This window comes from Carassius carassius, chromosome 39, assembly GCF_963082965.1.
Source record: "Carassius carassius chromosome 39, fCarCar2.1, whole genome shotgun sequence".
NCBI lineage: Eukaryota > Metazoa > Chordata > Actinopteri > Cypriniformes > Cyprinidae > Carassius > Carassius carassius.
In genome coordinates, this window is record NC_081793.1 from 19,117,884 (window position 1) to 19,129,586 (window position 11,703).

At 34.9% G+C, this 11,703-nt stretch overlaps 2 protein-coding genes across 3 annotated transcripts; one reads left to right on the forward strand and one right to left on the reverse strand.

The window, feature by feature from the left end:
* Positions 1-1,099: 1,099 nt before the first annotated feature.
* Positions 1,100-5,637, reverse strand: LOC132121558 (chromobox protein homolog 1-like). 2 transcript variants are annotated; one of them, XM_059531075.1, is made up of 6 exons: positions 5,456-5,637; positions 4,936-4,993; positions 3,639-3,813; positions 3,416-3,566; positions 3,148-3,242; positions 1,100-1,259 (listed from the first exon to the last, which is right to left on the reverse strand). In XM_059531075.1, the coding sequence occupies exons 2-6, from the start codon at positions 4,979-4,981 to the stop codon at positions 1,115-1,117; spliced, it is 612 nt and encodes a 203-aa protein (XP_059387058.1). In that variant the 5' UTR covers positions 4,982-4,993; positions 5,456-5,637; the 3' UTR covers positions 1,100-1,114. The 2 variants fall into 2 exon arrangements, with proteins under 2 accessions (XP_059387058.1, XP_059387059.1); XM_059531076.1 differs by lacking the exon at positions 5,456-5,637 and adding an exon at positions 5,126-5,441.
* Positions 5,638-7,092: 1,455 nt separating this feature from the next.
* LOC132121559 (phosphorylase b kinase gamma catalytic chain, liver/testis isoform-like) lies at positions 7,093-11,527 on the forward strand. Its single transcript, XM_059531077.1, has 10 exons — positions 7,093-7,247; positions 7,987-8,090; positions 8,169-8,344; positions 8,429-8,483; positions 9,026-9,091; positions 9,214-9,377; positions 9,508-9,598; positions 9,691-9,844; positions 9,939-10,064; positions 10,275-11,527. Exons 2-10 carry the CDS (start codon positions 7,996-7,998, stop codon positions 10,518-10,520), a joined length of 1,173 nt encoding a protein of 390 aa, XP_059387060.1. The 5' UTR covers positions 7,093-7,247; positions 7,987-7,995; the 3' UTR covers positions 10,521-11,527.
* Positions 11,528-11,703: the final 176 nt, after the last annotated feature.

An 11,703-nucleotide genomic window follows, 5' to 3' on the forward strand; every position in this document is an offset into this window, starting at 1 on the left:
GTGAAGGGAATCCCAGTATATTTAGATAATATAATTTACCAAGATTAAAAGTATTGCCCATTGACCTCATAATACGTTATAATAAGTTTGACCAGTTTTGACAGAAATACAACAAAGGTTTTTATTTTTGAAAATGGTATTTCATTGGCAAATGCTCTGATAATATGCAATAATAATATGGTTAAACAAAACTAGCACACAATCGTTAAAGCTTAGAACATAAAGTACTTGAAATGTCTCCAGGAGAACAAATGTTACAGTTCTTCTACTTTGTTGTGTGACAGTAATAAGACAAGAATATCAAAGTAAAAACCAAACTTCAGCTGACTGTACACAGTGATACTGATGTGCTGGGAAATGGCAAACATATTTACAAACACAAATGTCAAGAAAGACTGTTAATATCCAATGGGGCTGACTCACAAATAGCACCTATGGTGAGACCAGACACTTCATGGGCAAACAAACACTGAAGATTAACAGCTGCTGGCATGTCTTTATAAAACCAATCGTATCAAAGCCAGTTCCGAACGTTGAACAAGGCCTATATCTTACACCTCTTTTACCATGGGCCTAGATACAGTCATAGGTTCAATGACCACCTGCATTGACAGATGTATAAAAAAATCTTTTTCTCAATAATCTGTTAAGGCAGTAATACTTTAACATTAGTTATATATACATAAAATGAAGATTTGTGGAATACATCAAGACGTTTTTTGAGACCGCTACAGCATTAAATGAAACCGACCCAGTATGATAGACTAAACACTGGAATCTACACATCTATGAATATCAGACTGTAATTCTCCTTCAAAACATGATCTGAACGTTCCCATCAATAGAAAGCATGGAAAGTACATTAAATGTGCAAAGTCACCTGTTAAGCACACTGAGACAGCAGTGTTCTATTTGCTTAATCTATGGAAACGGTGCCCAACTTAAAATACGCTGAAACCTATGCAGATTACAGTTTATACTTTTGCAATTTTTTACAAATTTGTTTGACAACTTTCCTTTGCCATCTTTAAAAAAATAAAAACGGAGAACAAAACAAGCATATCAATGGCCATGACTGATATTGACTGTCCCTTACATCTTGTTTTTTTTTTGTCTAGTTTTTGTCATCCTTCTTCTCTTCCTCTTCAGTGGGGTATGAATGCCAGGTGAGGCGTTCCTCGTAAAAGGAGATGACCACTTGTGGACACTTAACATTCGCCTCCTTGGCTGGTACTAAATCTGCTTCATCAGAGTTTTTCCTGTAATACAAAAATACAAAAGACAACATTAACATATTGATCAGCTATTTCTCATCCGAGATGGATTTCTTGAGTAGAGAAAACTGAGGGCAATTGTAACATTTACATTTCCTTCAACTCACAGAAAAGACAATATATACTGTACCAGCCATCTTTTGGCATATGTGCCAAAAAGTCTAATATTATTATAATGTAAACATAATAATATTACAATTCCATACCTGATGTCAATAACATTACAATTGTCCCCGTAATGGAGGTGATTGCAAGGGCACGATTACATTTCAAGCATGTGAAATTGATTTTGACCTGGCAATGAAGTTTGGCAACAGGATATGATTACATCTGTTTATAATAAAGAAAACATAATTCAAAAGCAAGTTTGTGTTCTTAGTATTGAGCCAAGAAATCAATCTGTGATGTTTGGTCAAATGTCTTTTTTGCTGTATGAATGTGCAGGTCAGAGTTCACCAAACTTGAACTTTAGCATCCAGAATGAAGATGAAGGTTGCATTTCCACTCTCTCGCGTTCACGTATGTATGAATGTAAGTGAATGGCCACACTTAAAATGTATAGTTCACATTAAAAATGAAAATGTGGTCATAATTTACTCAGCCTCACGTCATTCCAAACCTGTATGATTTTCTTTTTTCTGCAGGAACACAAAAAATATATATTCCAAAAATGGTCTCAATGTCTCACAAAACCCTTTTTTGGTGTTCCACGAAACATGAAGGTGAGTAAATGATGAAATACCCCTTTAACAGTGAGTGGGGGCAATTGTAATAATAAAAATAAACCATTTTACAGAAATCAAGCAAAAATATAGCAAGTAGTAATGGCAAGGTCATGAGTTCCATTCCTATGGAATGCATAAACTTGTACAGTATATCACATAAACCATGTATACCTTAAATACACTGTTTGCTAGCTAAAAGCATCTGCCAAAACTTCATCTAAAACAAGACACACTACTGTTCAAAAGGTTGGGGTCAGTAAGAATTTTTTATGTTTCTAAAAGTAGTCTCTTATACACACTAATGCAGCATTTACTTGATCAAAAATATACACAAAAAAAGAATAATATTGTGAAATATTACATTTTCTGTTTTATAAATATATAAATATTTTCTATTTTATGTTTTCTATTTTAATTTCTTTAATGTTTTTATTATATAATTTATTCTTTTTAGCATGTAATTTATTTCTGTGATCCAAAGCTGAATTTTCAACAGTCATTACTCCAGTTTTCAGTGTCACATGATTTAATGTGCTGATTTGGTGCTCAAGAAACATTTCTTATTATTATCAGTGTTAAAAGAGGTTGTGCTGCTTAACAGTTTTGTGGAAATCATGAAAAACATTTTAGGACGCTGAAAAACTGCATTTATTTAAAACCATAATCTTTTGTAACATTATAAATGTCTTTTTAGTCATTTAATTCATCCTTGCTGAATAAAACTATTAATTTCTTTCAACAAAAATAAATAAATGTTACTGAACCAACTTTTGAACGATGGTAAAGTAACATTTCTTAAACATTTGCAATATTCACTTTAGTGTATTCCCGACCTGAGAAGTGATAAGTGATGTTGCATAGTAGCTACCTTTACCTTTTACCTTTACATTTTTAATTGTCATTAACTTTTAACCAGTTGACCGATATAGTTTCAATTTGAAGGTATCAAAACACTAAATAGCAAAAGAAAAAAACTAAGTGATACAATCACGCTTCTTTTCCTCATGCAGAGCCAATGTTAAATAGATGCACTTTGAAGAAATTTTGAGTGTTACAATTGCCCCCAGTCTCTCCTAATGCTGCTCAGGAACTGTCGCCCTAATCCTATACTTGTTTTGTTTCTTACGGGTAACAATTTCCATACAAACCATTTCATGAGGAACATGAGTTCTCCACTTGAGTCTGTAGCACCAATAATCCTCTCAGGATCCAAACCACGTGCAAAACCTCTGAGTTTCTCAGGCTAAATTAAGAGAGATGGCATGTAAGAAACTGTTTAGGCCATTCAATTTGTTGTTGTTTTTTGTTTTTGTTTTTGTTTTTTGGTTTTCTACTGTTTTAAAGACACTTCCTGACCAGCTTATAGACATGAAATGATGTAGACATCTCAGATCCTCAGATCTTCATGGCTCTTACCTCATCCTTGCGCTTTTTAGTCTCCTTTCCATCTCCGTCTGACTCTGCCCGCCTCTTGCCTCCAGATTCAGCCGTTTTCTGTGACTGGAGGAATTCTGCTATGAGGTCAGGACAGTCTAGGTTTTCCTCTGGTTCCCAGGTGTTGTCCTCGCTGAGGAAAAAAATAATTAGATAAACACCAGGATTTTCAACACAAAATCAAATTCACAGGAATTCCACCTACTCAGAAAAGCCTTTCCACTTGAGGAGATACTCCACTTTTCCCTTCACCACACGCCGATCCAGAACCTTCTCCACAACATACTCCTCTTCTTCTTCCTCCACCACTTCTTCCGCTTTCTTTTTGTTTTGTTTCTTCGCTGCTGGTGATTGCTTGGTTTCAGACTGAGAAACTGGAGCTGGATATATGAATGGTGGGTGAAAAATACATAAACATACAATCATTTACCACAGTTTGTGTCAAAATACTACAGATGTTTCCACAACAAAATAGTGGACTTGATAACTTGATACCGGCAACTACTGCCATGAAAAATTTTAAGGGACAGTTCACTCAAAAACAAAACTTCAGCCATTTATATAGAAAAATTTGATGTTGTGCAGTATGTTAGAGGCTGACAGATTTACCGCATCATTTACATTCATTTGAAAATCATTCTCCTTATCAACTCATTTTGTGTTCCACAACAGAACGTAAGCCATACAGGTTTCAAACAGCATGAGGGTGAATAAGTAATGGGTATTGCTGGGTAGTAACTGATTAAATGTAATCTGGATAATCTGAAGTACTTGCAATTAGTTCACATTAAGATTTAAAATACTTATAATCAGATTACCAATTACTTTTTAAATATATATATATATATATATATATATATATATATATACATACATATATATATTATTCACACATCACCTTGTCTTAAAATATTTAAATAGTTCCCCAGGGACTATAAATTAATATTTAAATCATTTAACAACACATTTTCATGTTTACAATTCTCTGATGTTGGTTAATGGTCACACCGACATGCGGGCAACCAAATATAAAAATATTACTATTTTTAATGTTTAAGTGCCGTTTTTATTGTAAAAGCATACCAAATCACAAATCCCAGTTTAGGGAAAAATGATTTTTAATACACTATATGTTGTTAATATTAAAGAATTGGAATATGGTTTTTTTTCAACATGGCAAAAAATAATCCTATTCAAATCTATGTGATAAACAAGATAAGACTACATTACCTTAAATCTGTAATCTAACAGAATACGTTACTAACTAACCTTACAACGTCCAGGTTATTTGTTAAATGTTACTAATTACAATTTGTAAATAAACTACCCAGCACTGATAACGAATATGTAATACCCTTTAAGCAAAATGATTAGAAACGCGTTTTATATACTCGGATTAAAGGTCACATAAATATATTATTCTTTTAACAAATAATATCTGTAACTATGGTATTTTGGCGAAATTTGATGGTTTCCAGTGTAAAGTAATAAAAAATCCAAACCTTCAGTCACAGCAACATCAGCTGAAGGCTCTGACGTTTGGCTCATATTTCCCAACAGCTGGAAATATACAGAGAGATCCTTATTAATACGGATAAAACAAATACAAAAATACTGTCTACGAGATACAGCCTATAGATCACAAATATTACATGTAAAAATTTAAATTCATCTGAACGTGTGTTGGTTTACCTAAGGGATGCAGCTGTACACATCTGCATGCATAATATGACAAACACTTATGCCTTTGCAACTGCAGGCCAGCGCGCGCGACAAAACCCATTGTGAATAAATACATTGCATGCTTAACTGCTGTGCTCGATGGGATGGTTAGGCCGGTATGTTACTGTATTATGTTCCTCCGTGTTGTTTTAGAGTGCGCAAGCATGCTATTCGAAGTCTGCTGTGGTCAAAACATCTTGCATCTTTGCCGCAGAACGTTTGATCGCCGCGATTTTACCACAACACACACTATGAGCATGAGCCCGTACAACGGCGGTACGGCGAAACAAACGCACTTACTTGTATCTCGCTGAGATAAAGATGAAAAAAAGCTGATCTGCATGTATTTAAATCCGAAATAAATAGGTTGCAGTGATTAATTACAGACGTATACTGCGATGATGTGATGCTGCTGGATGTGGCAGTTATTCACGCCCACTTCCGTAAAAGAGAGGAGACAAATGGTGACTTCCGGAGTAATAATCTCCATAGCTGCTCTAACCATAAAAAGTGTATTTGCTTTATTAGATCTTTTGGAGAATGGAATTATGACTGGGTTTGAACAATACTAGCCGTACAGCCTAATATCTTCTACTTTATTCATTGAAATCCTCCTCTCCTCTCATTCCTTTCTCTCCCATGTTGCTTCAACAAAGCAGATGTGTGAGACATCTGGCTGAGATGCAGCATCTGTGCACGGTTTGCAGATATTCTAGCTTCCTTTCATGCATTTCAGAAGGGAATGTGTGAAAATGTGGGCTTCAGGCTTAAAACAGCCCTACTCTGTCATGCAACCCTTTACACATGCTGCATAAAAGCCATACTAAAAGATTTGATGCTGATGCTGCTTTGCTTCTGTGTGAATGATGCAGTACTTGTTGTCAATATCATGTGATATCCATAATGTCTGTATGTATTTCTAAATACACCTTTACGTGGTATATATTTAGCTTATATGTAGTCTTTGTAGAGTTAAGATGATATGTCATAAGCAAATAAATAAATACGACCAGATCAGGGGTCTACTGGTTTTTTCTGTTACTCTGCATTTTTATTGGCAAACTATAAAGAGATGATGTTATGTAGGCTGTATCAAGACCATAGAAGTGAGTGTGGTGCCCATGGAAATGACGGTCAAGTCAGCATAGTGACAGAACATTCAATGAGAGAATGAAAAGCACATAAATCAAGGACCCAATCTGTCCATCCCTTCAGAAGATTGGCTGTGCACTTTGATTGGCATACCTTACCATTATTTTTCATTGGTATGTTTCCTCCAACTGATTTTATATTAGTAGTTTAGCAACAGTTTGTTTGCATTTTCAATCTGTGGGTTCCCATAGAGATTGTGTATCAAAACATTTTCTTAATGAACCTTTCTAATCTAACCAGTACAAGATATCATAGTAATAAATCATTATGATTCAATTTACAGCACTTTCATTAACTGAATAAAAACAAAGCAAACACACCCAATATGCATCTTTATTCAGCATTTTCTAAGTATAGAGTTGAACAAAATCTTGTTGAGCTTTATGTAGGAAAGGTTGCATCACCATCTTGCTTTGATCAAAGCGATTTGAAAGCACCTGACATCGACTTAGCAACTCATAAATATGAACTTCCAAGAATTTAGCATGGGATCTCAGCATGTTGGGCCCCATGAGGCAACCCACTTTATGTACAATAAAACAGTTTTTATTAGTCTACATTTATAATTGGTGTCTGATTAAATGTTTTAAATATTACTATTCATTTTTGTCATATGTAATCCCGTTTTGTTTTATAACTGTTGCCACATCTTTTTACATTTATTTTGGTAAAGCCAGGACAATGCTCCACCCTGTAGGCGGCAGTGATGAATGACGACAGTATAGCAGCACCACTTACAAGGCAGCGAGAGAAGAGCTTTCTTTTACTGTCTATGGACTCGACGGGGGTGTTGTTGACATTTCCCGGGAGCTCTATAAAAGTTTACAACAGTGCTATGGCAGTATTGTCGGTAGCTTTAAATGCATGTTTTCAGCCGGTCAGTTGAAAACACTGAACCGTCAGACTGCTGTGCACTTCGCTTGATTTTGTGGAAGTGCTTGTAAGTACACTTTCGGCTTTTCTGGGTTGGGACAAGAGCGCAGATGAGGTCATTGATCGCTCACTTATTTTCCACAACAGTTAGACTGTTTTCAGTTATCGCTACAATTTTTGCTGTTATTTCATGCATGATTACGCTGATAAGCCTGCAAGCTGCAAGTTTGCTTAATCTTTTTATACATGAATTATTTTCAGTTTCTTTTTGCTTCAGACAAGAGGATATATTTATTCAAAATATTTAAATTTTTGGGGCTGAAATGAAAACAAATGGCAACTAGGAAAGCATGTGTCCGTTCTAACAATTAATTAACGATATTTATTACTAAAATAACATGCTATAATAAATTACTATCCCTGAAAATATTTCTGATTGTATACGTATCTGAACCTTAATGTCACCACAAACATACACAACCCCCAACCACACATGCTCGTACACGCGTACTTTTTGTGTACGTGCAGTTTACTGCATGTCTATTTTGCTCCACAAAATATAGACTGGAGATAAAAATAAGGCTTAAGTAATATTTTTTTTAATCAGTTTATTTTTGTAATATTAACACACACACACACACACACACATATATATATATATATATACACACACACACACATACATATACGTGTGTGTGTGTGTGTGTGTGTGTTTGTTTGGGCAATCAAGATTTTTAATACAGAAGAAGCAAACATAGCATACCTTCTCTTCACTCATTGAAAGTAAATAAATGTGTCTGGTTTAGGTTATCAGAATGACTCGCGATATCATTGTTGGAGATGAGCTGCCCGACTGGGTCGGGGCAAAAGAGTTTTATCAGAAGTATGATGCCAAAGAGGTGATTGGAAGGTGAGTATTTTTTTGGATTCAACAAGTGTTTTGATGTGATTTATTGAGATGTCTGTAACTAAACTGTCCCCTATGCAGAGGTGTGAGCAGTGTGGTGCGCAGATGTGTACACAAACACACAGGGCAGGAGTTTGCGGTGAAGATCATTGAGATCACTGCAGAGAAAATGACAGAACAGCAGTTAGAGGAGGTGAAAAGCTCTACACTGAAGGAGATCCATGTGCTCAATCTGGTGAATGGCCACCAATCCATCAGTGAGTCTGAATTTTACTGCAAATGTTTGAACATCAGTTGAATCCTTTGAGTAGTAACTGACCTTATTTGTGCTCATTTTTCAGTTACACTGATTGATTCTTATGAGTCAACAACATTCATATTTTTGGTATTTGACCTGTAAGTATGTATTTTCTTTCTATATATATATATATATATATATATATATAAAATGATATATTGTTATACGCTACCTTTGAAAAGTTTGGGGGTTTTTTAAGGAAAGGATGCAATACAAAATATAATTTTTTTAAACTAACAAAAGATTTGTATTTCAAATTAATGTTTTTCTTCATTGTTTAATAATTAAATAATACTGAAAAAAATGGATCATGTTTTCTTCAAACATTTCAACATTTATAATAAGAAATATTTACTTGAGCAGCAAATCAGAATATTAGAAAGATTTCTGAAGGATCATGTGACACTGAAGACTGGAGTAATGGCTGCTGAAAATTCAGCTTTGCCATCACAGGAATAAATTACATTTTAAAAAATATATTAAACTAGAAAACAGTTATTTTAAATTACAATAATATTTAACTTAATGTTTTTACTGTATTTTTAACCAAATTACTGCAGCCTTAATTTGTACCTTAGCAAACCCCAACTTTTAAACAGTACTGTATATGTTGTAATCTTGCACACAACTTTTTATACAGCATGAGGAGAGGAGAGCTATTTGATTACTTGACTGAAAAAGTGACTCTCAGTGAAAAGGAAACCAGGTAAGTTTTTAATTTATTCTCAGACCTTGCTTCTATTCCTATGTTTCTATGGTAGTTCAAACTGTTCTCCTCATACCATAAATTGCTGCAAATATTTCCTGCAAATCTCTTCTCGCTTTTAGGAGTATGATGCGTGCTCTTCTGGAGGCTGTCCAGTATCTACACTCACTAAATATAATACATCGTGACCTCAAGCCTGAAAATATTCTGCTAGATGACCAGGGACACATTAAACTTTCTGACTTTGGCTTTTCAGTCCAACTGGGGCCTGATGAAAAACTAAGAGGTGAAAAATAAAATAAAATAAAATAACCCTGTTTTCCCACAGCGGCAAATCAAAACAGATTTTCAGATTTGTTTTTTCATCAAAAACATACATTGTTTGTACACTGGTCTTTTTCAATTTCCCTTGTTAGAGTTGTGTGGAACACCAGGATATCTGGCACCAGAGATTCTGAAGTGCTCCATGGATGAGACACATGAGGGTTATGGGAAAGAGGTTGACCTGTGAGTAAATAAGCTCAGTTCTGCTATTAAACCTTATTAAACCTTTCTTTGTGTCACATGGGTTCTTCGTTTTGCTCCGTGTTTTCCCACAGGTGGGCTTGTGGTGTGATCATGTTCACGCTTCTTGCTGGGTCTCCACCATTCTGGCATCGCAAACAGCTGCTGATGCTGAGAATGATCATGGAAGGCCGATACCAGTTTAGCTCTCCAGAGTGGGATGACCGGTCTGACACTGTCAAAGACTTGGTGAGATTCTCTTAGCATTCTCTCAACCTACAACATACACATGCTAATTGCTAATATTAAGAAATGTACCCATATGTGCATTAAACTCCCTTAGATCTCAAGGCTTTTAGTGGTGGAACCCACTCTTCGCCTCACGGCCGAAGAAACTCTAGCTCATCCTTTCTTCCGTCAGTACCAAAAGGAGGAAGTGCGGCTCTTTAGCCCCAGGAAGACATTTAAGGTGTGTGTGTTTCATTTATACACAACCATTCAAAAGTATTCAGTGCTCAAGAAACATTTTTTATTGTTACCAATGTTGAAAAATATATTTGTGAAAATTACTTTAAAAAAAATAATAATAATTGTCTTGACTTAGTTTTGTTTTTTTCTAGACAACAGTCATAAAATGGTAATTCCAGCTGTAATTAAAAACTGTTCTTTGCACTTTCAGGCCCTGATCTTGACTGTGTTAGCCTGTATACGAATGCAGAGCCGCTACTACCGAGCCAGACCATTAACAAAGGAGTTCCTAGCAAGAGACCCTTATTCCATCCGCGGTGTGCGCAAGCTGATCGACGGCTGTGCTTTCCGCATATATGGACACTGGGTCAAGAAAGGGGAGCAACAGAACCGAGCTGCTCTATTCCAGAACACAGCTAAAATCATTTTACTGGGCCTTGAAGACCTTGAAAACTAAAGGGCATGTTTTTGTTTCTGAAGCTATTCTTCGTCTGTCCATTTATAGTGCTTTTTAATTTTAGCACCATGCCATGTGACCTCATTTTAACCACTGGATTTTACGTTCTTTAAATGTAAGTTTTATCACAAACATATCGGTGGTATCATCTGATATTGCGTATTATATGGACCAGCTTGATATGAAGAGATAAGAAAATAAATAAATAAAATAAATTTCTTGGATTTACAATTACCTAACGGAGCTCATCTCCTGTTCAAGCTCTCTAGCCTTTGATTGGTTTTGACACAAAGCAGATTGTATTTGCATTTATTATCATTCGTATGCTTTGAAAACAATTCCGGGATATTGAAGACTAAACCATAAATGGACAAGGGAGATTTAATAATGTGGAGTGGACTTTAAGCTTTTCAATTCAAAAGATAACATACTTGAAACATAGCATTACAGATGTGTAACCCTACTGAGAGTTGTGTGTACTGGTTTTATTCATTTTTATCTTTTAAATATGTTTTACCACTCTTTGCCTTTATCACAGTTGTCTAGACATTATCCATTCATCATGAAGGTACTGTACTAATTCTAAATAGTTACACATATATGAATAATATATATATATAATTACTGTATTTTGTGTGTTTTTGCTTTTGAAATTAATGGTTTTCAGACATGGGATATATTTTCTTACTTCTTCACTTGAATGCTTGTCTTCAGTTTAGTAATGGCATCATAAAGCTGATCAGCACTGTCCTGGAGCTGTTGCTGTAGCTGACAGGTCAAACGCATCACTTTATCTCCTTTTAAACTATGGTAATAAGCTCAGAATTTAGAGAAGACCCTTGTGGGGAAAAAAATATAATATATACATACATATACATTTATTTTATTTGTTGTATGTAGTGAGTATTACATATCAGAGCATGCAGTCTGGCATAAACAATATGTAATCACGGTTTTAAAAATCTGGTAAACTTATCTTTACAGGTTTTCTAAATTACTAAAATAAATTCTGAAAAAAAAGGCAAACATTGTATTTTTTTTCCTTGATTGATTTGTGTTTTGTGGACAACAGCCCTCAAATTTCTATATTTTAATTATTATATATAATATTAAATTCTCTCCCTGTTAGATAAATTTTTTTTTACATATTTCTTTTATAATAATTTGTCAAACAGGAGTTGAA